The sequence below is a fragment of the Melanerpes formicivorus genome, unplaced genomic scaffold (assembly GCF_026170545.1).
Source record: "Melanerpes formicivorus ecotype bairdi unplaced genomic scaffold, bMelFor1.0.p_v2 SCAF_8, whole genome shotgun sequence".
Taxonomy (NCBI): Eukaryota; Metazoa; Chordata; class Aves; order Piciformes; family Picidae; genus Melanerpes; species Melanerpes formicivorus.
In genome coordinates, this window is record NW_027142360.1 from 6,952,081 (window position 1) to 6,978,107 (window position 26,027).

Sequence of the window (26,027 nt, forward strand, 5' to 3'; positions counted from 1 at the left end):
GAATAGGCAGATGGGTGTGGTCCATGCTGGGAGGCATTAAGGGCTATTTGCTCCAGGGATTGATTTTCTATGCAGCTATGAAAGGGAGATTACAAGAAAGCCTAAGAACTGAGAAATTTGTGTTGTGCAGTCCAAAGCATGCGTGACTATGAATGCAAATAGACCCTCAGTTTCTATGATAGCATGCAAACACTGTGTTCATCTCCACTCATTTTAGGGTTACAACTTTTCTTTTGTTGTGTGTAGGTTTCCTGTGCAAAACATGCTTGGATTTTCTTTGGAGACAGTAGATATAATTCTGTTCTTAAGTGGATTCTGAATGAGCAAATTGCTGACAAATTAAGGGACACGTTATGAAATTAATCTTCCACTTTTTCTTTCTGATGATATTTGACTGTTTTGTGGGAAAGGAGACTGTCATTATTGTGCTTTATTTTCCTTCATTGGGAAAAGGCATACAGTGTAGCCTAAAGAAAGAAAAAAGGGGGTTTGCTGTGTTCTGATTTATTGCCTCTATATGCTGTTTATTTACTGGCAGACGGAATCAGCAGGGATACAGCGTGCTCAGATTCAGAAGGAACTGTGGAGAATCCAAGATGTCATGGAGGGTTTAAGTAAACATAAACAGCAAAGAAGCTCTTCAGAAGCAGGTACAGTCTTGTAGGAAGTGAGATTGGATCACATACATTTTTAAAAGATAAGCTCCATAGTTGCCTTTGTATTTTGGAGAGAATGGTACAGTTGCTTAGAAAAGAAGGTGGCAGTCATGCTTTGTATGTTTGTTTGATAGCAACAGGTTATAGTTCATCTTTTAAGAGCTGTTCATTTAAAACATTTTTTCTTCTTCTTTCTATCCCTCCTCCTCCCTCCAAACAGGCATCATGGCATCAAGGACACTTTCAGCTATTAAATACAAAAATGAGGTATGGTTTTAGCATATTTATCATGTTAGCAACACTAAATTTCTGATATATTCTGTGATAAAAATGAAGATTATTATAGTTGTTTTAAGGATCTCTGAAGTATGTGCTCAGTATGTTGTTGTGAAAATAATGATTTATGAACTAGTTTTAAAGACTGGTATCTCCACTATAATGAACACTTATATTTGTTCTGTCTCTTTATATTCTCACTGGTATGTTTCTCTTTTCCATTTCTCACCTTTTCCTCTCCTTAGGCTCTTCCCCTAGAAATATAAACCCTGATTTATGGATTTGTTTTCTACCCACCACACTTTTCATGGGAAGAAATATATTGCTTTATATGTCTATTCACATATTAAGCCTGGTTCTCAGATGGCCAGAGCACCCACAAGGACAGCTGAAGCTGTGGGAGCTCCCAAATGTTCAGTTCCTCTGAAAATCTGGCTAGAGGTTACAGTTTTAAAGGGACATTGTCATGGTTATCCGAAGTGTGTGCAATATGCATCTGGCCTACAGAACGATCTAAAAGTCTAATTTATGGAAAAATCTTTTAAATCTATTGAATTTCATTTTTAAAAACAAGATTCAGAGAGCTCACACATGTCCAGCAGAAAGTGCAGGTGTTAGAATGGAGAAATCTTGATAAGATGTAGAATTAAACTATGGGAGTATTTCAGTCTAGGTAGTAGGAATAAAGTAAAAAGCAAACAAAAGAAGAAAAAAGTCCAGATGAAACCCATAGAAAATAAAGTTCTCTTGGCCTTTTCCTTTTTTTTTTTTCCCTTAGTGTGACATTGTCCCTTTAATTCTAAACTCTGTAGCTGGTATAGCTATGGTAATATATTTTTCTTTTTAAGTTACAAATCATTTTAACAGCTGTGCACATCTAAATAAGGTGACTATTCTACAATCTTTAGGAAGAGGAAGTAGTCCCACCTCGTCCTCCACTCCCTCGGTCCTATGACTTTACAGAGCATCCTCCCATAATCCCCCCTCTGCCCAGTGATAGCAGCTCCTTGCTCTGTTATAGCAGGGGCCCAGTACATCTGCCAGAAGAAAAGAAGATTCACCAAGTTCAAGGATATCAGAGAAATGGATCTTACTGTGTAAGTGGCTTAAACGGCCACGTTGTTCTTGAAGCATCCCCCTTCCTTTGCACAGTCACAGTTTTTGTTTTGTCATCTGGCTACTTTTGTGGTGTTTTTGCTTTTGTTTACTGAATTTTATTTGCAGCTTCATCATTTGCTTTTCACATTTTCCTGTCATATATTCTATACACATACGAAATGTCTTAAGACTTTAATGAGCAATATTTTGCTTGTATCTGAGTAAATTCTTCTACTCACAAGCTCTTATAAAACTTGAGGTCCAGAATCAGATATTGATGAAGTGCTCTACAAATTTGTTTCTTGAAGATCATTTCAAAGAAAAAAAAATAAATAAATCCATATTTCTGTGGCAATTTTCTCCTGTAATTTCTGAAAGCCAGCAAATGTTGTTACCCAAATTAGCTACAAAGAAATCCTGCTGCAGAAGCACTTGGACAATGAAATGTTGCCTTAAAGTGAGAGAGCACAGCCATCACAAAATAAGTGTTTAGAGTCTTAAGACATAAATGCTTGTCCAGAAATGCCTGTTTGTTTACCTCATAACCTGTCATTCCTCAGGGTCCTGATTATAGGCTTTATAAGAGTGAACCAGAGTTAACTACAGTAGCAGAAGTGGATGAGTCTAATGGCGAAGAAAAAACAGAACAGATGTCAGAATCAGATTCTTCGACTAAAGGTTTGTCCCCAGGCCTGGCATTTGCCACCTTCCAGCCTTTTTCCACAAGGAATACAAAGAGTTAACTGTGTTACAGACCCTATATCATCCTTTGTATTTTCGTAGCCTGTCCGTTTCTTAATATGATGAAACAGCTTCCACCATAAAATAATGATTTAATTATATGACAAGAAAGATTTCAGTCAATTACACCGCAGAAAAATCAAACATTACACTCAACAACAACCCTGAAATCCTTATTGACACCATGTCTAATCACATCACTCACATTCCCCACACACCATTCCCTTGAACAATTACCCATTTTATGTTCTTGCCCTTGAACAATTATTCAGTTTTTGAATCAAGCTCCCAATGTTATGTCACTGGAAAGTCCAAAAAGGCAGCACCACAGAATTTTCAGGCTCTCATAAGGCAGGGAAACAATGTCTTTTTCTTTTTTTAATCTTGTAATTGTTGAATTACCTTCTGTCCCCTGATATAATAGGAATAATGATCATGACCTTGGAGTGTACAGACAATAAAGGTCTTTGCAATTGCTAAATGCTTTAGATTCTTCTCTTCGTCTAGCTCCCATAAAAGCTACTAATTGCTTGGTTAGAGTCTTTTACCAGGAAGTGCTTCTCAATTCTGTTTGTTAAAACACACAGAATAGTTTGTTAAAGGTGACTTCAGGAAAAGCAGTTTGAGCACCTTCCAAAATCCACATTAAGACCTTTTAAGGAAAAAAAACAGAACCAACCTAAATTGACCCATTTTCTTACTGTAACAATTGATGTTTCCAGTGCTTTCTGTTCTGGTACTTTGACTAAGCGTGTACAGAGCAGGCTGGTGCAAAAGCACCAGAATTTGACCAAGAACTGCAATCATAGGAGAATATTATTTTTGTCAGAACAGTAATGGAGATTTTTGAAAGCAAGATGGGCACACAGTTTGAATGTAAACAGTGTGGATGGCCCTATGACACATGATATAATTAAGCTTGCACTTACCAGACAATCAGTCAATTTAGACTCACTGTTGTATTTGCCAAGGTATAGTGTTGACTTAAGATAGGTATGAAATTCTTTTTAACTTGGTGGTAAAAAATGCAGAGTTTAGCCTGAGATCTGCTAATCATCAGCTGCCTAAATTGAGAAAGTTGCCTTTCTCACAACACACCTAGGTTTTACTGACCTGTCCTGTTTCAGGTTAATTTATGACAAGAGGAAAAGTAATTATCAAGAGAAAATCAAAAAGCCTATGCTGCCTAGATAAAGCAAACCAATACTTCTTGAGCACTCCAGTCTGCTCTCTGTTGTCTTCTTTACAGACAAAAGCAGTTTCCTTATGAACATTTGTAGAAAAGCAGTTCTCAGTCAGGCAAAGCAGAAAGATAAATTCTTGTAATATAAATAATATTAGGGGCAGAGGAGAGAAGAGGTGCAGAAGTAGCAAGCCACGAGAGCAGAGTGAATTGGGTGTATCATAGCTGCATTTTATAATCCTGTCCATGCTTTGAGCATTTGAATATTCTAACAGATGTTTCTTATTCTGGACATTCACTTATGCATACAATCCATGTGCAGTAGGAAAAACTTAACCATTCCTGGCTGTTTGGGGGCTGCTTTTGTAGTGTGTATGCCAGTACAACTCTATGCTGTCTCAGCAAACATTTCTATGGCATTCTACCTTTTAACAGCTTGTAAGGTGAAAAGGAAACAGTCTCAAAGGATCAAACAAGCTCAAAATTACTCATCTCTGCATTTCTTTCTTTCTTGCTGTTTTAAGAAGTCATACTTAGATGATGTAGTTTCCTTTTGAGGGTGGTTCTAAAAACTAATACATTTCAGAGGAAATAAAATGGTTTTCTGCTTTGTTGTGCACTTACTGCACTAGACACTTCTCATGGCAGCTATTTCCCTCTCTTCTCAAATGTCAGCAAAGAGAAATGTTTTAGTGGTACTATGTAAAGTTACCCTTAGAGCTGTCTGTGAGCAGAGGAGTGTTTATGGCCTGAGTGGTACATAAAGGTGACAGAAAAGGAAAATGGATTTTGCTGTGTATTATCCTTTGTACACCTGAAGGAGACTCAAACTGTTGCTTTACAGTTTTTGTTTTGAATGATGGATTTGTCATTCAAATACCTACAGACTATTTTGTCAGCCTATCAAATATTTGGAAGGAACAGTAGAGCCTTCACTTTGTCAAAATATCCCCTAAAATCTGTGCCACCTTGGGGAAAACCAGGGAGAAATTATTTGGCTATCAAAGAAGTCATCATACCTGTTTATTAGGCAAAATCAACAAGGAAACAACATTTTAGGTAGTCCTCCATGTATCAAGAAGCAAAAAAGAAGCATGTGTTATTTAATTTTATCTGTCTATACTGGTAAGTTTTAACTTCAGGTTTCTACAAGCTTCATTCAGTTTAGCAGGGCTTCTCAAAGCAGAAAAACTAGTGGTGGATACGATTAGGAGAGGCTGAATTAGTGGGCATCAGAATACAGAACATCCTCAGGTGCCAACCAGATGGAGCCTGGCTGCTGTGGTTCGCAATCCCTAAGCACAGCAAGTTGCAAGGCTAAGGACATAGTCCCACTGTGCACACACATGCCACAGCTAACTGCAACAGGCAGGTTTGAGACCAGTGCTATTACAGGCACCACACAAACAAGACCAAGACCACTGCTTGTGAAAGTGAAACAGCACAGATAGGATGATCCTGTCCCTGCTCACCAGCTAAGCAGGCTCAAAGCATGCTAGCTGGCCTCATACACATGTTGACATGAACACACACACACATATGAGACCCTTCAAGAGCTGGTCATATCTCCATCTGTCAATTCTTAGTACCTCTGGCCTCTCCCATGTCTGAATCATAGATCTAAATTCTCTTGAACAGCTGGCTCCCACACCTTCTGTTCTGCTTGCCCTTCAGTTTTGTCTTGCATTCATTAATATCTCACAGACAGAAGGTTCCCCTTGAGAGGAGGTCCAGCCCTATTGTCCCTCCAGTAGCCAACCCACATACCTGCAGTCCTCCCCATCTTTGTCTCCCAGACCTGTGATCCCTCTGTAGCAGTCTCCTACTCTCAAGCTAGCCTGGCATGAGGATCACTAGCATCTCCCACAATCTCATACACAGAAGGGAAAGCATAATCACATGGAAAAGACTTAAAAGTAATGTTTAATAAGAAGGTAGGACACACTGAAATGCTAAATCACAGGGCTTGGTGGGACAGGCATAGTGACAAACAGTTAATGTATGCAAAGCTGGGCCCTTTTATTCCCCCTCCCTCTTGTTCCCTGCCTGTTTTTTCCCACTTGCCTTGCTTCATCCCTTTTGCAGCCTGTTTCCTCTAAAAGAAACAACCCACCCAGAATTCATTTTTGTGATACCACTTTTGCTAAATTTTCTATCTTTGACACCATTATCTGGGTAAGCTTGGCTGTAACTGGTAGCACTGATGTGGCTACCTGGACACTCTGTTGGCCTTGCCAACTCTGTCCCACAAAAAGTCCCCAGTATGGCCATCCAGTTGTCTCTGAAGTCTGGCCATCTTTCACATAACTCCCCTTACCCATCTGTGAAATCTAGCCATTCAACACAGCACTATCTAACTTTTGTCTGTTTCTCACAGACATTTTTAAGGTGTTATGTCCATCAGTGTCTTGTGCCATATTTTCCCATATTCCAATCAGCTGGGTAAATCTCAGGCCAAGGGCTAGTCATCTGCCTGTGTACCTTAACAGATGTGAGAGCAAAGATCTTAACACCTAACTACCTTTTGAATAATGGTTTCCAAGGCTGACAAAATGTATTTGCTAGAAAACAACTGACTCTTGTGGCAATGTTTTGCATAGCACTGAGTGTATTGCTTCACTGTTTTGCAGGCTCACATTTTCCAGTTGGAGTTGTGCCACCCAGAACCAAATCACCAACACCAGAGTCCTCAACAATAGCATCCTATGTCACTTTGAGGAAGAATAAGAAGCTCGATCTAAGAACGGTACTTTAAAATAACCTTTGAGCATTTATGGCTGTGACATGTTAGTTTATAAGTTCCATTTCTGCAATTAACTTCAAATTATATAATTCACAGCTATGAAATTACAAAGTTAAGAGAGACAGCTCTAGAATGAGTGACAGAATTCTAAAGGTGTATGTTAAACTGCATGGAGGTTTCATTATAGTGAAACTGGGCAAGAACTAAATGGTAATGATAAATCTACTATGCTACTTAGTGGATTGATGCGTGAGCTGAAAGGCCAGGAAGCATCTTAGAATAGAATAGAATAGAATAGAATAGAATAGAATAGAATAGAATAGAATAGAATAGAATAGACCTTCAAGATCAACCTATCAACCAATCCAACCCGCCTAATCAATTAAACCATGGCACAGTATCACAGTATAACTAAGGTTGGAAGAGACCTCGAGGATCATCGAGTCCAACCTATCACCACAGACCCCATGACTAGACCATGGCACCAAGTGCCACATCCAGTCTCCTCTTGAACACCTCCAGGGACGGTGACTCCACCACCTCCCTGGGCAGCCCATTCCAATGACAAACAACTTGCTCAGTGAAGAACTTTCTCCTTACCTCTAGTTTAAACCTCCCCTAGCGCAGCTTGAGACTGTGTCCCCTTGTTCTGGTGCTGGTTGCCTGGGAGAAGAGACCAACCCCTTCCTGGCTACAACCACCTTTCAAGTAGTTGTAGAGGGCAATGAGGTCACCCCTGAGCCTCCTCTCCCCCAGGTGCACCAAGCACCCCATCAATTCTCTTCCTAAACACCTCCAATGATGGTGACTCCACCACCTCCTCGGGCAGCCCATTCCAATGGGCAATCACTCTCTCTGTATAGAACTTCTTCCTAACATCTGAAGGACTTGTATTTGGCTTCTGGGGCAGTTTAACAGCCCTTGTATAAGAAATACTGGGTTTATTTACTTTATTACTAAAATTACTTGGGGGAAATGTAAAGTAATGAGAAAATAAGGATAGAGTAAGCAGTATGTGGGTAATAAGCATGGAATTTGTAGTTAAGGAGTCTGTAGTCTCTGGGTTGAAGAGAGGTAGTTCAGGCAGAAGAGGGGGAAAGTTCTGACAGTTGGATCATGGATAGATATGGTAGAAAGAACGGGAGATGAGAAACAAGCTCAAAGGATGTGGAATGGAAAAAGAATACCACTTTTGTGAAGTTAAATCAGTTACTGTGAATGTGTTGAATGGAGGTGATTACTCAGAAGTAATTTTTTTTCTGTCATACAAAGCACAGAACTATCTGAATGTCAGGGAAATTGAAGAACAGAGTAGGTAAAGTAATCATTGCTATTTTAGAAATAGTATAATGCTTAGAGTTACAGCTTTTGAAGTGGTGATAAATTCATTGAATCTTTTTAGGGTGGGAAAAAACCCTTTTAAGATCAAGTCCAACCTCAAACCCTATACTGCCAAGTCCACCACTAAACCATGTCCTTAAGTGCCACTTGTACATGTCTTTTAAATCCCTCCAGGGATGGCAACTCAACCACTTCCCTGGGCAGCCTGTTCCAGAGCTCAACAATCCTTTCAATGAACAAATATTTCCTAATATCCAATTTAAACCTCTCCTGATGCAAGCAGAGGCCATTTCAGTTTGTTTCAGCCTGTGCTTGCCATTTCATATTGCCCAGCTGTAGTTTTATCTTGAAACAGAGAGGCAGAAATCACTATTAGATCAAGTGCTGTAAATGTCCTGGATCATTAAATTTCGATTATGTTTGTGTCTCGGCCCCGTAACTTCTGTTTGCCTGCTGTATAACATATGAAATTGTTTCACCTTGTCAGGATGGCTTTGAGAGAGCATCTGCCCTTTCTCTTAATGTTTATAATTGATGATGATAATGTCCCCATTCAGAAAAGTGAATTACTGCTTTTATTTTGGATTTCAGTCTTTATTAAAATATGATTCTTGTACTTCTTTTTCATAGTATCATAGAATCAGTCAGGGTTGGAAGGGACCACAAGGATCATCTAGATCCAGCCCTCCTGCCATGGGCAGGGACACCCCACACTAGATCAGGCTGGACAGAGCCTCATCCAGCCTGGGCTTAAACACCTCCAGGGACAGGGCCTCAACCACCTCCCTGGACAACCCATTCCAGGGCTTCACCACTCTCATGGTGAAGAACTTCCTCCTCACCTCCAGCCTGAATCTCCCCACCTCCAGCTTCATTCTGTTCCCTCTAGTCCTATCACTACCTGAGATCCTGAGAAGTCCCACCCCAGCCTTCTTGTAGGCCCCCTTCAGATACTGGAAGGCCACAATTAGGTCTCCTCAGAGCCTTCTCTTCTCCAGACTGAACAGCCCCAACTCCTTCAGTCTGTCCTCATAGGAGAGGTGCTCCAGCCCTCTGATCATCCTCGTGGCCCTTCTCTGGACACATTCCAGCACCTCCATCTCCCTCATGTACATAAGAGATCTATGTCTTTACTTGCTCACTAATGTGCTTTTAGTAAATCATTAGGTGATATATATGTATATATTCTTCCATTTAAGGAAAGACCAAGGAGTGCAGTGGAGCAACTGTGTCTTGCAGAAAGCACGCGGCCTCGAATGACTGTGGAGGAACAGATGGAAAGAATAAGGAGGCACCAACAAGCTTGCCTGAGAGAGAAGAGAAAAGGACTCAACATTATTGGTGTCTCAGACCAGTCTCCTTCCCAGAGTCTGTCATTTGTCAGAGATAATCCATTCAAATTGGCACAGGTGAGTACCGAGTTGCTGAAAAAGTTTAATGTGTCTGGTTACAAAAAAAACCAACAAAAGAATTGCAGATTTGCTCTTTTCCCCAACTCCCATGACACAGCAGGTGTCTGCTTGAGACTGCCTCTACAGATGAACAGTCAAAATTCTCTACTATGCATAAGAGAGAGAGAAATTTCAGTCTTCGTTGTTCCACCTAACGATAGTAGATGTCACTTCTTTGTCTTTTTGGGAAAGAAATAGTTCACATCTACATCTGTTTGATTATGCATTCTGGTATTTGTGAACATGCTGTTTTGTCAAATTTAGCAAACATGAAATTGCAAAGCTGTAGTGACTAAAAGCAGTGTCAGGGTGAATCGTGATTCAGTTGATGTATAAATTATGAAGATTTCTCTGCCATATAATATATTCAAACATCTGTCACACTTTTAGATAGGAATGTGTGTTTATGATAATAGCTCTTAACTGATGCTTGTTTGCTGTGTTTTTTGAGCCCATAAATATATAAAAATACAGCCCACACTTTTTACAGGATCACAGGATTTAGGGGTCGAAAGGGACCTCTAGAGATCTTCGAGTCCAACCCCCCTGCCAGAGCAGGGCCATAGAATCTAGTGCAGGTCACAGAGGAATGCATCCAGATGGGTCTTCAAAGTCTTCAGAGAAGGAGACTCCACAACCTCTCTGGGGAGCCTGTTCCAGTGGTCTGTGACCCTTACAGTAAAGAAGTTCCTCACCATGTTGAGTTGGGACTTCCTGTGCTGTGGTTTACATCCCTTGCCCCTTGTCATAGGGCACAAGTGAGCAGAGACTGTCTCTTCCTTTTTGACATCCAGCTTCCAGATATTTACAGTCATTTATTAGATCCCTTCCCAGTTGTCTTCTCTCCAGACTCCTCCTTCTTCTCCTCTTCTCCAGAGAAGAGGAGGCTCAGGGGAGACCTTATTGCTGTCTACAACTACCTGAATGGAGGTTGCAGCCAGGTGGGGGTTGGTCTCTTCTCCCAGGCAACCAGCACCAGGACAAGAGGACACAGTCTCAATGTGCACCAGGGGAAGTTTAGGCTGGATGTTAGGAAGCTCTTCATAAAAAGAGAGATTGGCCATTGGAATGTGCTGCCCAGGGAGGTGGTGGAGTCACCATCACTGGAGGTGTTTAGGAAGAAACTGGATGAGGCACTTGGTGCCATGGTTTAGTTGATTAGATGGTGTTGGATGATAGGTTGGACTCGATGATCTCAAAGGTCTTTTCCAACCTATTCTATTCTATTCTAGATAAAATTCTATCTCCTCAAACATTTCCATTTTCTTTATTGCATTGTGATATATACTTCAGGGCTTTTTTGAAGTATTTGTTTGAATTACAGTCACAGGACAGCACAGGATTCCAAACCTAGGACTGATAACTTTTGTGAGAGTGCATGTATGTATCAATTATGTTCCACAGAACCGAAGAAAGGATGATGCTGTATCTGGTAACATGAAAGAATTGGAGAGCACCAGTAAAGAAAATAATTTGAGACAAAATAGTGAAATCCCTGGAGAAGAAAAAGTGCACATAAAACATGATGGAGAGCAAGAACATAATTCAAGTTTTATTAAACAGGTACTAAACTGCCTCTTATTGAACTGCTCATAAGCCTGTCTTGCAGCAGAATATAGTTTGGGTCACAGACAGCAGGGTGAGAGATACTGAGCCAGTTTGTTTTGGCTGGGAAGATTTAGATTTTGAATTGTTGGTTGGTTTTGTTTTGGGTTTTGGAGGACTGGGGGGGGGGGCGGGGTTAGGGTTTTTTTTGGCTTTCGTGTTTTGGGGAGTTTGGTTTTGGTTGTTTGGGGGTGTTTGTTTGTTTGATATATCAAATATTCTATAAAGAAGCACAAAATTGTATGAGATCTGTCTATAGATGAAATACTGGATGGGGAAGTATCTCAAACCTGACTAATTTATTTGTTTCCTGTGCAATTTTGGCCTGTTTAGGCCTAGTGCCAGGGAGGCATGGGTGGGGGGAGAAAAACAGCATTGGGGCTTTGGTCTGGTTTTGGTGGAGGTTTTGGGGAATGTTTTGGCCTCATGGGGTTCTGTGTTAAGCCCACAATATGGATTTGTGTATTTCATATGCTTTAATTAATAGCACCTTCCATTTAATCTTCCAATAATACTGTGTATTTCTATCCAATCCTGTGTGGAGTCGTCTTTAACTAATTTGAGAGTAGTCTTAGAGCCTGTCTTCCTCCGCTGCTTAAAGACATCATTGTATATAGTCTCCCTAAGTTTCATGTTACTTTATCTGTTACTACCCTGATTGATTGGAAAATTACAGAGTTATATTCTGTATTTCTTTGGAAACAATACTGTTGCATCTTTAAATAACAGTTGTTAATCTGTTCGTTGCTTAGGGATATCCCAGTGTAGTTCTGACAGTCATTTAATGCACCTCTTTTGTTTAATTGGCTCTAGTGCATCTAATAGTGTATAGGAAGCAGAATAAAGCTGACCCAATTGATACATGGAATTAGACAGTGACTGTAGCTGGTGCTGTTCTGTCACTGGATTGTTTTCTGTTTTGAAATAGTCTCAGACTCACTTGGCAGTGAGTTACCATGAAGTTTTTGGTACTGAAGTGCCCTGAACACTTATCAGAGCCTGTGAAAAGTAGACTGCTGGAGTTGTTTCTAGAGATAATCATATCCTGCCTACAGTTTAGCATGTTGGGGTTTTAAAATTTCATGTATAGGGTGGTTGTTTTTCTTCTTTTCTATCCATATTTTTTCATTAACTGTCATTTGCTTTTCCTCACAAACCTTTCCTTTTGTTTTCCTGTTTTATATTCAGCTTTTTAAAACATAGGTCTGATGGAGAACAGTATAAAATCAAATACTATCTGTTATTCTTCAGAAGCAGTTTCTATTGGGAATTAGTTGCTTTATTGAGTATACAAATATATTGGTTATCTTTAATCAGACCTTTCAGAGCAGGCTTATCAGCAATATATTCCAGTAGCTGGAATCCCTGTTAGCATTATGAAGAGAGGGATAGCAGGAAAAAACAGGCAGCCTGCAGCCCAAGGGTTCAGATAAGTTCTGGAAGTTATTAAGCCAAGCCCTGCCTGCTGGCTCTGGTGTAAGTTTCAGGCAAACTCTAATAACATGCATGGTATTGATAAAGATTTCTGAAGTTCTGTAATTCTGAGTTACTAAGTATACATGATGGCAACATTTGTCTGTCAATAAAGCTGTTTCCTGATCCTGTATTTCTTACCTGCCACTTAGCATGTTACAGCATTTTGTTTCATGATCTCAACTTTTTTTACAGCTGACAAAAACTGATGACCTTCTATCAGATGCACATGTTGTATCCAACTCAAAAGAAGTGAGGAATGATGAGAAAGCAGAAAAGGAAAATACAGCGGAGGAAACACGTGATGGTGATATAAGGTAAAAATAAAACAAGATGTCCAGAGGCTGTTTGAAACTTTCACATCATATTTATTAGCTGAGCAGACCCAGCAACTAATGAAACACTTCCATAAATACCTGTAAGGTATATTTATATGAGTTTGAGTCGTTTACATATAGAGAAATCTAGTAAGAAACCTAATCCCTGCAGGAGTTCAGTGAGAGATAGGAGTTGGTGGGTAAAGCAATGTTTCTTTTCAAGTATTGCCCCAGTTACAAACAGAAGATGTTCATATTCCTTGCTTTGGGGTACAGTGTGTTTAGTAATGTCAGTTCAAGCTTTGGATTAGTTTACTATTGAAAGCTCCAGTTTCTGTAGCAGCCCTTTTGCTGATTCACAGATTGCATTGGGCTGGAATGGACTCTCTAAGGTCATCTTACTCAGCCCCCCTGCAGTGAGCAAGGACACCTCCAACTAGATGAGGTTGCCCAGCACTGCATTGAGGCTGATCTTGAATGTCTCCAGGGAAGGGTCCTCAACCACACTCCTGGGCAACCTGTTCAGTGTTTTACCACTCTCATTGTAAAGAACTTCCTCCTTACAAACACCCTAAACATGCCCTGCTGCATTTCAAAACCATTGTCCCTTGTCTTACCACTACAAACCCTTCTAAACAACTTATTCAGTACCTTCTACTTTAACTTTTAACCTTTACTTCATTATTTTGGAACGTTGCAGGATTAGAGGACTATTGTGTCTTGGGTATTCCTCTTAGAAGATTTATAACTTTAAGTTGCACTGCAGGTTCTGAGTGATTCTTACATTAGGCCATACCTTTCTCACTGTACCCTTCAGTAAAATAGATCATCATGCTGGAGGAAACTGCATGAAGTATGTGAAGGAAAGGAATTCAATTCCCAGTACTTTTTTTCCAAGTCTAGCTTTGCAGGGAAGAAGGGCTTCAAAATACCTAATTTATGTTACACACACTTGCATGTTGCAACTTTTCTTTTATTAATAGAAAAATTGTAGCTCCTATACTTAGTGGTTAACACCTGAAATTAAAGACGAGCGAGTTCTAAACACTGTGCTTTTTTTAACCAGCTTGCAAAGCGTGACCACAGTTACAAACCACAAACCCAAAACCAGCTCAGAAGAAAGTGAAGTAGCTAGCATTCAGGAACAAGAAGGGATTATGTCTTCACTTGAATTAGCAGCACAGTCTTCAAAAGGAAATCAGGCAACAGCAGGTATGTAGAGGAGTCTGAGTGAAGCGCAGCTTCTGCAGTGCATATGTAAACCTTTGTTTGGTTTTATTGTGTCTTTTGATGTTCTGAAACCCTCGTGAATTGGAAGTGCTGAGCTAGACTGTATGTCAACTGTATGGCTTTATAATGTACAGAAAAGTACTTTCCCAGTGGACAACTACAGAAATTCAAGTTTTCTGAGGTTTCAATGTAGATTTTTATGTTTGCATTTCAGGGAATTAAGTAACTGTGGCTAGGAATTGAGTCCTACTATAGTTGTTGGTGAGAGCCATTCCTTCCCTGTTCATCTTGTAGAGCAGCATCTCAGTTCTGGATATTTGTAGATTATTTACAGAATCACAGAACATTAGGGGCTGGAAGGGACCTCAAAAGATCATGCAGTCCAACCCTGCTACCAGAGCAGGACCACCTAGAGCAGGTCACACAGGAATGCATACAGGCAGGTTTTGAATATCTCCAGAGAGGGAGACTCCACAACCCCCCTGGCAGCCTCTTCCAGTGTTCCATCATCCTAACAGTGAAAAAATTTTCCCTTGTGTTTCCATGAAACTTCCTATGCCTCACATTCCACCCTTTGACCCTTGTCCTGTCATTGGGCATCACCAAACAGAGCCTGGCTCCATCCCCTTGGCACTCACCCTTTATCTCCTTGCTAATGGATGGCCTCAGGTATGCCCAAGACTAAGGAATCCATAAGAGTTTCCAAAATACCTAGTAGATTTTGGAACTAGCCAGTGAAAGACCCCAGTTCAGTCATCTTTTCAGGAGTAAGAAAAGATGAAGAGAAAACATTACATAACTGGTGAAGTATCTGGTGGTGTCCTACTTCACAGGTTCAGAAGCAAAGGTGCTTACAAAGAGGGGATTGTATAGGGGAAGAGGAAGGAAAATGAAGTTTCAGACATTATATTAGGGCATTTCATAATGGGAATGGTTAAGGAACTAAGATGATTGTTTCAATTTATGGATATTTAGGTGACCTGGACCTTTGCAGTGCAGTCAGCAATCCTTTCTATGATTTGACAATCAAACCCAAAAGTTGTAAACACATTTTATAACACTCAGCAGAATAAAAAAATGCTTAGTTGATCTGAGCTGTGATACATAAGTGAGCCTGGAAGGGAAGTATCCTGAATAGTTCCATTTTGCTGCTTCTATTTTTTTCCTCTCTTTGTGCAACATAAATAACACATCAGCATTCAAGTGTCCCTTGTTTGTTTGTGTGGTGTTCTGCTAATCATTTATAGGCCTGACTATTGAACTTGCTTGAGAACAACTCTGCTCTCCCCTGAAATTCTGCTTATTATGTGATCAGATTTTTAAGTCTTGACTTGTGTAACTCTCTTTGGGTTCTGCTTGTGTGTATTATGGCTTGAAATGATGATTTTCAAGTTTATGTTGATTATTACTTGGAGTCATACCTTCTGTAACTTGTATTCTTATTTATTTTGCTGTATGACTTGCAGTGAAGAGTTTACCTTCTTCACCAGAATCGTCATCACTGTCACCAGCTACATCTACACAGACACAGCTCACAGAAGGATCCCATTTCATGTGTGTATAGTTGCAGAGAAGTAGGTCTCTTTGTCTTTTATTTTCCTTTTCCCCCAACCCCTCCTGCAATTTTCCTAATGTTTTTCTAAGTATATCTGTCCTAGTTATCATTCCAAGAAACATCTACAGACAGTGCTTGACAGGACAAAGTTAACCTGCAGTGTTGAATGTAAACTAACCAGATAACAAAACAAATACATGTATTGATTCACTTGCAAGTAATAGATTGTCTGTCTAAGTACAAAGAGAAAGGACTAATTGGCTTATCAAGCACATTCTCCACCAACTGCCAAGATAATAGCCCTTGGAATTATATGAGAGACCTAAGCTGTTACAAAACAGATACCCAGTTAAGGTAGGAGCGTCAGTGCTCAGGTGCAAATGGATCTTGATGCTTCAGTCAACTAGAGATAAATCTGTTCAGGGATGTATAGGAGGGAATGGTCAAATGGCCCAAAGACTTCATGGCTTAAGACATTGATAACTGAGGTATGACAAAAAGGAAGGGAATAAAGGGGGGGGGGGGGGGAGATAATAAAAATTTGAATATGGTGTAGTTTTTCTTTCTTTAGACACAGCCCTATGTGGCTTCTCTTCCCTTATCACAATAGGTGATTTCTTCTAGGAATCAAGTTTAAAAGCATGAGTTAAGCTAGATTTACATATTCCTACCTGTTGTGTTGCCAACTTAATGAAAGGAAATGGAAATACCAGTGAGCATATTTGTTTATACAACTGTTTCAACTTCTCTAGCATTTAAATCAGCTCCACATTTCACAGAATCAGTAAGGTTGGAAAAGACCTCAGAGATCATCAAGTCCAACCTATCATCCAACACCTCATGACTAAATAAACCATGGCTCCAATCCCTTTTTGAACATGTCCAGGGACAGTGACTCCACCACCTCCCTGGGCAGCATGTTCCAATGGCCAATCACTCTTTCAGTGAAGAACTTTCTCCTCACCTCCAGCCTAATTTCTTTGTTGCCAGGATGCCCCTGCTTTCTACTGACAAAATGCACTTTCTTTCAATGGTAATGTTCTATGCCATAGCTAATGTAACTTTAGAAAACTTTAAAATCAAGGCATTTTCAGTCATTTGTCATGAGCAGATCTGAAAATGCCTTTTTTATTCTTCCTTTTTTCCCCCACTTAGTGTCCCAGTCTCCATCGACAGGCTTTCACTTTAGCAAATTAGACTTGTTCATTACATACTCCTTTATTATATGGACTGTGGGCATGAAACTGTTTTCACCACTCTTAAAAAATAGTAATAATCTTTTTCTCCTTCTGAGAAAATGCACTCCTCACAATCAGTCTTGATAGCTGCATTGCTGCCTTCCTGATAGATGTGGTTTGTCATGATTAGATTTAGCTCAGACTTCTGTACTTTCCTTCAGAAGCTTTATTACAGAGTGATCTTAAAATCTAAGTGAAGCTATTAATTTTTTTTTTGTGGCAATACTGATTTGTATGAATGTTTTTCAGTTTCACTCTAGAAATACACATCCATTTGGCATGCATCTTCTGTTTAAGTGAGATAAACTCTACCCCATCAACTCAGTTTCAGGTCAGAAGCGAAACTTGAAGTGGCCTGCTGGAATTCTGTCCCTCGCCACACAGTGCCTGTTTTCAAAGGGGGAAGCAAGCACCCTATAACTTCCCCAGAAATTTATTACAAATTAAATTTCAAGTTGCCTTCAGCTGTTGTCATCAACTCCAAAGATCAGCTGAGCAAATTCCTGCTTTCAATTATTTATGCTAAATACGAGACCAGCAATAGTGAAAGTGAAGTGCTGGTACAGTGACCTGTTTTGTACAGCTCTACAGATCAGCCTTAGCTGCTTATGCTGCATCTGGGATGGCATTTGTTAAAGGAATGCCTTACTTACACGTCTCACTACACTTGAGGAAAAGATTCCAGAGCTTAAAATACATCTGGCCTGGCTGTTTAATGCTTGAATTCAGTTGGAGAAAGCATTCAACTACGTGCATATACATTCCAGATTTCTTTGTTATACTTGATGCCTCTGTCAGTTGTTTCTTAGAAGCTCCAAAACAAATTCATGCCTCATCTGTGTAGGAGATGCATGAATCCCAATCTGCTTGCCTGCAATATCTGCTCCCCCACACTTTCTGGGGCTGCCATTCCAGTGCTTTGCACTTTGCTGAAAGAGTGTGGTCTTTCTGTGTGTAAGAGCTCAGTGTCTCTCAGGTGCAAGAAATCCTGTGCAGCAGAGGGAATATCAGAGCTGTGGGATCAGCTCTGTTGATACATAACCAAAATTTTCAGGCACATCTGGAAAATGTATGGTAGATTTCAGAGAATAATGAGGTAATACCTATGTTTGGCTTTTACAGTCAATTAGTAAAATGATACTCTTGGCACTATGCCAGGGGAATTTGGCATAGGAAATTGGTGACATAGGATATTGCAGGACTAAGGAAAATCCCATTAACACAGACCTACTTACTTTGTCACGGCTCCTGCTTGGCAGAGACAGATCTGGATGTGCACCACTACGGTTGTTACATTTTAAGCATTGCATTGACACTAAGTAATGGAGGAACAGTGACATTTTATACAGCACCTGGATCCAAAGCTCATTTCTGCTAAGAAACTGTCCAGAGCTATTTATAGAAGTCCTTTCAGCAATTATCAAAATGCAGCGAGCTCCAGGGTGGAACGCTTGAACATCAAAACACCTTGCAGCTCTGCTGCCATTGTGGTACAGCAACCACATAGTGCTGCATCCTTCCTTCCTCAAACTGTCGTTTGTAAGAGCAGTCAGGGTCTATTGCCCCTTTGGAGGTGGCTGTGTACAACAGGGTAAAATTCTCAGAATAAACAGGCAAATGTAATGTGCATTTGAAATAAAGCTTGCTTTTGCTTCTGGCTGCTCAAGAGAATTGATTTTTGAAACAACTGATTTCTGAAATGCTTTATTATTTGCTACACCATTGATAAACAATTTCTGACCTTATCCTAGCAGTAGTTGAGGAGTTGCTTTATACAATGCTCTGTCGTTGCTAAAATGGAGTAACTTAATCTATGTCTGTCTTTCAGCGCTAATGGCTTCTGTTGAAACAATTCATGCCTGAGATGTATGGACCTGACCTATGAAAATATGAGAAGAGATTGTACAGTATATTTTAAAAATCTATGAAATTCATAGTTCTGATGCTTTTGGCCACAGAGCATCATTTTATCACTTCCTGGAAAATGTTTATTCCAAGAGAGCTTTAAACGGCCCACACGTACACTCAACCACCTTCAGATCGTTCTCCTGATACCAGCTTGCTGCTATGATTTCTGTGCACATAAAATAAAAGCTCTTTTTTAAGGTGCAGCCTACGGTCAGAACTTTCTTTGACAGCCTCCAGAATTTAATGTTCTTTTAATTATGGATGATTTAAGTTTACTTTTTTTTTGGGGGGGATGTGTGTGTGTGCTTCTTTTCCACGTAGAACTTGGTTCACTTCACATATCGCCGTTTCACACTTTTTTCGACACTACAGTTTATTGGTTTAACATTTTCTTTGTAAAATTTTTATATATATATATATATACATACACATAGATATATTTAAAATGTGCCATTTTTATTATTGCTTAGTTTAAAAACAAACAAAAAAAAAAATATGTCCTGTTTCTGCTGTAATTATTTCTTGGTCAGGTTGCAATGTCAGCAGTTACTGCCACACTTCTGTCGACATAGACATTCATGTTAGTGGTGACTTTTTCCTAAGTAAAATGGAGTGTAGGTATTTTGAGGTACTGGGCTTTTTCCTTTGTTGGGTTAGGGTGTGTACAGCAATAAGCAGGTTTTCAATCCAGTCCTTAGTTGGTGTACAAATGTAATTATGTTCATTGTGTGTATATTATACAATGAGCACATACGATGTAAGTATAAGAAGCCACTTACTATTGTTCCAATACCAATGTTCATATCCCATTTCTTTTATATCCTATTAAATAAATGTTGATGTTCTTAAGGACTTGTATGGTTAGTATTTCTTCCAGCAAACAGATGTCACACTGTGTTCCACCTTTTGATGTGGGGAATGCAACAATTCTTGTCTCGTTGGCGACGTCACCCGTCAACCAGAGTAGCAGTGACAGACTCTTAAGAGATTCCAGTCTTCCTCTGCGGGAAAGAATGAGGCTGCAGCACAGAACAAAAAGACAACCTGAGACTGAGACACAAGAAATACAGGTCCAGCTCCTGACTCTCCCAGGCTCGTATTGTGATATTGGGAAAGATCACTTACTCATTCTGTGCCTCCATTCCCTTCCTGTGTACTTGAGAGGTAACAGCCTGTCTTACTGGAGCGTGGTGAGCGGTAATTCAGTGCTTGCAGATGCTGAATGCCACGTTCAGTGGGGTTAAGGAGAAAAGTATGATGATTCCTTGAGGCTTTGACATCTGCAAAACATCTTGCAGAAACTAAAAGAAAACCTGAAATAATTTGTCAAGTGTCATCCTACTACAGATGTTACTAGCTTCACTTTTCCATCTCACGCAGCTGTCTGAATTTGCCTGAGACAAAAGAGATTTAGAAAAGAATGATGAAAAATAAAAAGATTTAAGGCAAAGCTTTTTGACTCTAGCATGTAAAGCTAAGAAATCTTCTAAATGTTCAGGCAGCTGCTGTGTGCTTCAGTGCATGTGTGTGCCATAAGCGGTAAGGCAAGTTTCCTAAGGCGACGACTGCCTTGTGCTCCTCTTGTGCTTTTTTATCACACAAACCATATCCTGTTGAAGTTCATGTGGCTGTACTAGAGGCTCTATGATTCATTGTGCTTTTCCATAGAGGAGTGCCTGAGATTGGCACACACTTTGAAATTAACCCTTTATAGTTGCCCCCTAAGTAGGAGTCTGTGTTCGTTGTACTCTTCTGTCACTCCTATCTCTGCTGCAAGTTCTTCCTGGGGCTCTTTGCCACAGACACACAGAACAGGTGATCTGTATACCTTTCATTTTGCCATTTTCTTTGAAAAGTGTGGGAACAAGAAGCAGAATGTAGCAGCAGAGCTTAGAAGGTCACAATGAAAGAGATGGCTGAAGGAAAGAAGATGAAACATGATGCAGGCAGAGAGCATCCAGCTGACAGCTTGACCAAATAGCCTTTCTTCTTTTCATATTTTTGGAACATTGGCCCCAGGTTAGTTCATCCTTCCATCCAAAGCATGGAGCAAAGAAGTGTGGGTTTTTTTTTTACATTGCTCAACCAGTCGAGGTGCAAGTTCAGTGGCATCACTGGAACACCTGGGGCAAAGAAAGCAGGACATGCCCTGTTCTCTCCCTAACCCTTCGAGAGCTGTTTGGCTGTCAAGTTTTGCAATCTTTTCCTGTCCCTGCTGCCAAGAAAAGAATTGCAACCAATAAAAGCAGGAATGACTGAGTGGGTTTTGGACATTTATAGAACTTGTCGGTGTTTAAAGCCGTTGCCACTTTGCTGCATCTGCAAAGTATGTGCAGTTCAGACTGAAGCTGAGGGAGAGTGGGAGAATTGGCAGGGATTTGCTGGTGTAACTTAGCAAACATAAATGATGCAGGAATGTAGTGATGCTCATAGACCATAATTTCCCTTCCTGTGGGCGCTTGCAGCAAAGCCTTGTGATTTCACTGGGTGCTCTACTTTTGTGTGTGTGTGTGTGTGTCTTACAGAGAGAAGCGTGGCTTTGTGTCACCACAGAGCATCCGCTGTCTCTTACCTCATCAGAGTAACTCATCCCCGGGTTCATACTCCTGAGAGATAGAAATACCAGAGTACTGATACTGTCGGCCTTCAAACATCTATTTTGAGTTTGTAATTAGGATATTTTTATATTTCTGATTGCTTTATTGACTATTGCACTGACACTTGTATATATGGAACGTGCTTTTGTTTCAAAAGCAAGAGTCCTTAGGAATAATGCAGCACATTCTCTAGAGATGTTCATGCTTTTCAGAACCAATTACATCTATTTTTTGTCTTTTGTTCACCGTTTGCATTGTTCCAAGACTACTAGAGAATGTGATTCTTAAAAGTCCCTTAATAAAGTGACATTATTCAAAAAGTTATAGCTGGTGTCTTGGCAGTTTTTGTCTCTCGTGGCATGGCTCAGTGAGAAAGGCCTCACTAGGCAGCTGAAACCCAAATCTCGTTTATCGTATTCCTAAAGCAGGAAAAGTAGTCCTCAGTCAATTTCCTATTCATAAATGTCTCATAATAGGAATCCAATGAGAGTCTGTTTTCAGGAAATCAGAACATTTTTAAGCAGCTCATTTCTATCTAAATCATTTCATTTGGACACTCTGAGAAAGAGTTACTACAAGCCTGATTGGATCCACCGGATGTAGCAGCCAGCAGTACGTACATGAAAAAGATTAATGGATTAATTGTTGAGTTGGTGGTGCTGGTGGATGAGAAGCTCAGTATGAGCTGCCAGTGTGTACTTGCAGCCCAGAAAGCCAATCATATCCTGGGTTGCATCAAGAGAAGCATGGCCAGCATGTCAAGAGACATGATTCTCCCCCTCTAGACTGCTCTGGTGAGACCCCACCTGGAGCACTGTGTCCAGTTCTGGAATCCCTATTACAAGAAAGATCTGCACATGCTGGAAGGTGTCCAGAGAAGGGCCATGAGGATGATTAGAGGGCTGGAGCACCTCTGCTATGAGGACAGGCTGAGTCAGTTGAGTTTATTCAGTTTGAAGAAGAGAAGGCTTTGAGGAGACCTTACTGTGGCCTTCCAGTTATCTGAAGAGGGCCTACAAGAAAGCTGGTGAGGGACTTTCTAGGGTATTGAGTAGCAATAGGACCAGGGGGGATGGATCCAAGCTAGGAGGGGAGATTTAGATTTAGTTCTTCGCTGTAAGGATGGTGAGACACTAGAACAGGTTGCCCAGGGAGGTGGTGGAAGCCCCACCCCTGGATGTTTTTAGGGCCAGGCTGGATGTGGCTCTGGTCAACATCATCTAGTGTGAGGTGTCTCTGCCCATGGCAGGGGGGTTGGAACTAGATGACCCTTGAGGTCCATTCCACCCCTGACAATTCTGTGATTATATCATTAGTAAGGGCTCTACTAAATTTTCTAGTACTTGGAGTGGTGGCTTGAGTGATATCCTGGTAGAGTAAAGCAGCAAAGTGGAAGATCTTTAATCAGTGGTGGTGTTGGCTAACTCTTACTCCAATCTTTTCATTTTGTTGTAAAAACAAGGTGGAGTGTTTGGTCTTTTTTCTGTTTCAATGAAACAAACTAGAAGTAGTACTTGCTCAGATCTCAGAAGTGGGTCATCATGTCTTTCCTGCACAATCTTTTGTTGTCCCTGTGATCTTGAACTTTGCTATACTTACTTTTTAAAGTTATTCTCGGATACTTTAAGCCTTATTCAGTTTGAATTCCATCCTTTAAAAGCTGGCATTTAAGTGGCCAATGAACCAATCGTCTATACCTGTCACTAATAATGTATCAGGAACAACTTCATTTAACTTTGTTAAGGGCATGTGTAAAGATAACAAAGCAACATCTGGCCTTCATTTCTTTTAGAGAACATTATATACACATATTCTTGCTGTTATATCCTCAGAGCTTCTCCATATGGGAACACTGAAGAAGCTGCTACAAAACAAAATGGAATACATTGGTGGCTGAAAGGGAATGTCTGGCCCAAAATGAAGACTAAAAGCAGCTGCTTTCTGAGCTTGACACGCACAACTTGTTACCCAGCTGTTCCAGATGTGTCATTCAAATGTCACTTGTGGAATTAAGTTTATGGTATATATTTTTGTGTGAAGTTTCTTCATTCTGTCATACAACAAAGAAAATGTTTTTAAAGTACAAGAATTACCTGGCTGTTGTATTGACACTACAAGCAACTCTTAATTGTAGCTATGGGTAAGTAGCATCACAATGGCTGCTAATTGGCTAAGGTGGGTCTTGCTATGGATGAGTCTAAGAACCCTTATTTAGGCTGAGTTAGGTTCTGTTCGGAATGTTTTCCAGTGGACTGCAGTGGAGTGTATCAGGACAAAACCAGATGTGATCTCATTAACTTCTTTATTGTTGAAACCAAACGTGAAATAAGGCCTTAATTTTTGCTGTCAAATTCTATCCAGATCCCTGTTCTGTGGAACAGGAATACTTCAAAAGAATTTCAGACTAAAAATGGAAACAACCTCTTCCTCTCTTGAAGGTGAAACAAGTACTTAAAAAGAAAATAAAAGCAGACCCTGCAAGTTTAGCTTTTGTCCATAAGAGAAGCATAGCCCAGATTCATAGAATGGTTTAGATTGGAGGGGACCTTAAAGATCATCTAGTTCAAATCCCCCTGCCATGGGCAGGAGACGCCTTCCACTAGACCAGGCTGCTAAACAAAGGTGCAGATGGAATAAAATGTAGACATTTTAGGTAGCTACACAGCTTTGTTGTTGTTGCCTTTTTGAAACAGCTTCAAAGTCTCAATGACTTATTTTCTACTTGCATGGAATAAACTTATTTTTCAGAAGCAAGACAGCATTTTTCAGCTAGCAGCAAACCTGGAAGGGCAGCCTGTGTAAGACATGCAAAGGCTTTCAAAGGAATTGCTCCAAGTGCAGTACCTTTTAGTCAGTGACAGTCACTACACCATGCCACCCCTTGGCTCTGCAGAAGCCTGGTGTGAAATAGTGCTGGTTTCCCAGCTCTCCAGTGTGAGCAAGGTGATCCCTGCCTCCCAGAAAAAGGGATCTGCATGCAGTGGAGTCCACAAGGAGCAGCAAGGAAGTGCTTTTAGGAGGAGCTCTCAAATCAGCTCCCTTCAGTCCACCAGGCACAAACTTTACTTCTACCTTTTCCAGCAGGCAACAACACCCTGCTGACATTGCTGCACCAAGGTGGCACCAAGGCATGCACCAGGAATCCAACAACTGCAACACAGAGCAGTGAACCTTTCCAGAAAGAGACCTGATCTTCAGCTGTTGTCGCCTGGTAGTTTTCATGAGCCGCAGTAAAGTGACTGGCACTCTCCAGGACTCTGTTCTGCAGCTATAAAGCCACTCCAGCCCAGTGTGTGAAATACTCTGCATTCCTTGTCTGGGGCAAAAAAATGCCTTACCCAGCTGTCTGTCCCTCCATAAGCAGCTGGATCTGGGCCCCCCAGTTTATTGCTTAAAATCACTAAAAACTGCAGGTGCTTGACAGCTTGAAATTTCAGGCTCAAAGCATATGATGTGAGGCCCTCAGCATGTCCAAGTGACTTGCATGTGAAGCTCCCTTTGAGGAACAGATTCTGTTCAGGACAAAAAAAAATCCAAACAAACTGGTTTTGATTATTTATTTTTTTTAAGTACTAGTCTGCTTACCAGAAACCAAGTAATTAGTAGCTACAAACAAATATGTAAGAATTGGAGAAAGTTGTCTTTAATTCAAAACAGTAATTAAAAAGAGAAAGAAAAAACAACTGGAAAATTCAGCAACCCTGAACTCACAAAAATCATTTTTGCAATCACCTCTTCACATTCTTTCTCTAGAACATGTCCCGAGAAGGGCCACGAGGACTTTCAGAGGGCTGGAACACCTCTCCTATGGAGTCAGACTGAAGAAGTTGGGGCTAGTCAGTCTGGAGAAGAGAAGGCTCCAAGGAGACCTTACTGTGGCCTTCCAGTATCTGAAGGGGGCTACAACAAAGCTGGGGGGAGGGACTTCTTAGGGTGTCAGATGGTGATAAGTCTAGGGGGAATAGAGCAAAACTAGAAATAGGTAGATTCAGATTGGATGTTAGGAAGAAATCCTTCACCACGCGAGTGGTGAGACACTGGCACAGGTTGCCCAGGGAGATGGTAGAAGCCCCATCCCTGGAGGTTTTGAAGGCCAGGCTGGATGTGGCTGTGAGCAACCTGATCTAGTGTGAGGTGTCCATGCCCATGGCAGGGAACTTGGAACTAGAAGATCCTTGAGGTCCCTTCCAATCCTGACTATTGTGTGATTCTGTGAATATGAATTTGTGCTGAGTCTTGACACTGATTACCTGGGTAGTTAACTATTGCACAACTTCCTTCTTGGTAAAATCCTAAGTCAGCAAGAACATGGAGGCTGTTTGACATGTTTTGGCTTTAAAGATTAATGCTCTCTTTTTTTTACCTTTCCCCTCCTCGCCTCCTATTTTCATGCTTATTCACCAGTCTTGCACACAGCCATTAGTGGCATTTGCATGTGTTATTTCAGTACTCTGGAATGGTTATGTCTAGAGAGGGAGAGGAAAACAGACACTCATGTTTGCTCCTATTTTGTGTTTGATTTCTGGCTGCCTGGAGATTGTCTCAATGAGTTTACACATTGCAGGGGTTAGTTCTGCATGGAAAACAACTTGTGTATGAGTGAGGACTAGCTAAA

At 40.6% G+C, this 26,027-nt stretch overlaps 1 protein-coding gene across 10 annotated transcripts in view; it reads left to right on the plus strand.

Annotated features, from left to right (window-relative positions):
• PLEKHA5 (pleckstrin homology domain containing A5) overlaps positions 1-21,736 on the plus strand; it is a 177,022-nt gene extending 155,286 nt beyond the window's left edge. For 5 of the 10 annotated variants that reach the window (XM_068141897.1, XM_068141899.1, XM_068141900.1 and 2 more), the window contains 10 exons: positions 539-650; positions 877-923; positions 2,591-2,708; positions 6,585-6,700; positions 9,238-9,447; positions 10,894-11,052; positions 12,763-12,884; positions 13,951-14,096; positions 15,581-15,668; positions 18,736-21,736. In XM_068141897.1, the coding sequence (XP_067997998.1) occupies positions 539-650; positions 877-923; positions 2,591-2,708; positions 6,585-6,700; positions 9,238-9,447; positions 10,894-11,052; positions 12,763-12,884; positions 13,951-14,096; positions 15,581-15,668; positions 18,736-18,754 (1,137 nt within the window). In that variant the 3' untranslated portion in view covers positions 18,755-21,736. Of the gene's footprint in view, positions 1-538; positions 651-876; positions 924-1,840; positions 2,030-2,590; positions 2,709-6,584; positions 6,701-9,237; positions 9,448-10,893; positions 11,053-12,762; positions 12,885-13,950; positions 14,097-15,580; positions 15,689-18,735 lie in introns of all 10 variants that reach the window. The other 5 variants (XM_068141898.1, XM_068141905.1, XM_068141907.1 and 2 more) reach the window with 2 other exon arrangements.
• Positions 21,737-26,027: the final 4,291 nt, after the last annotated feature.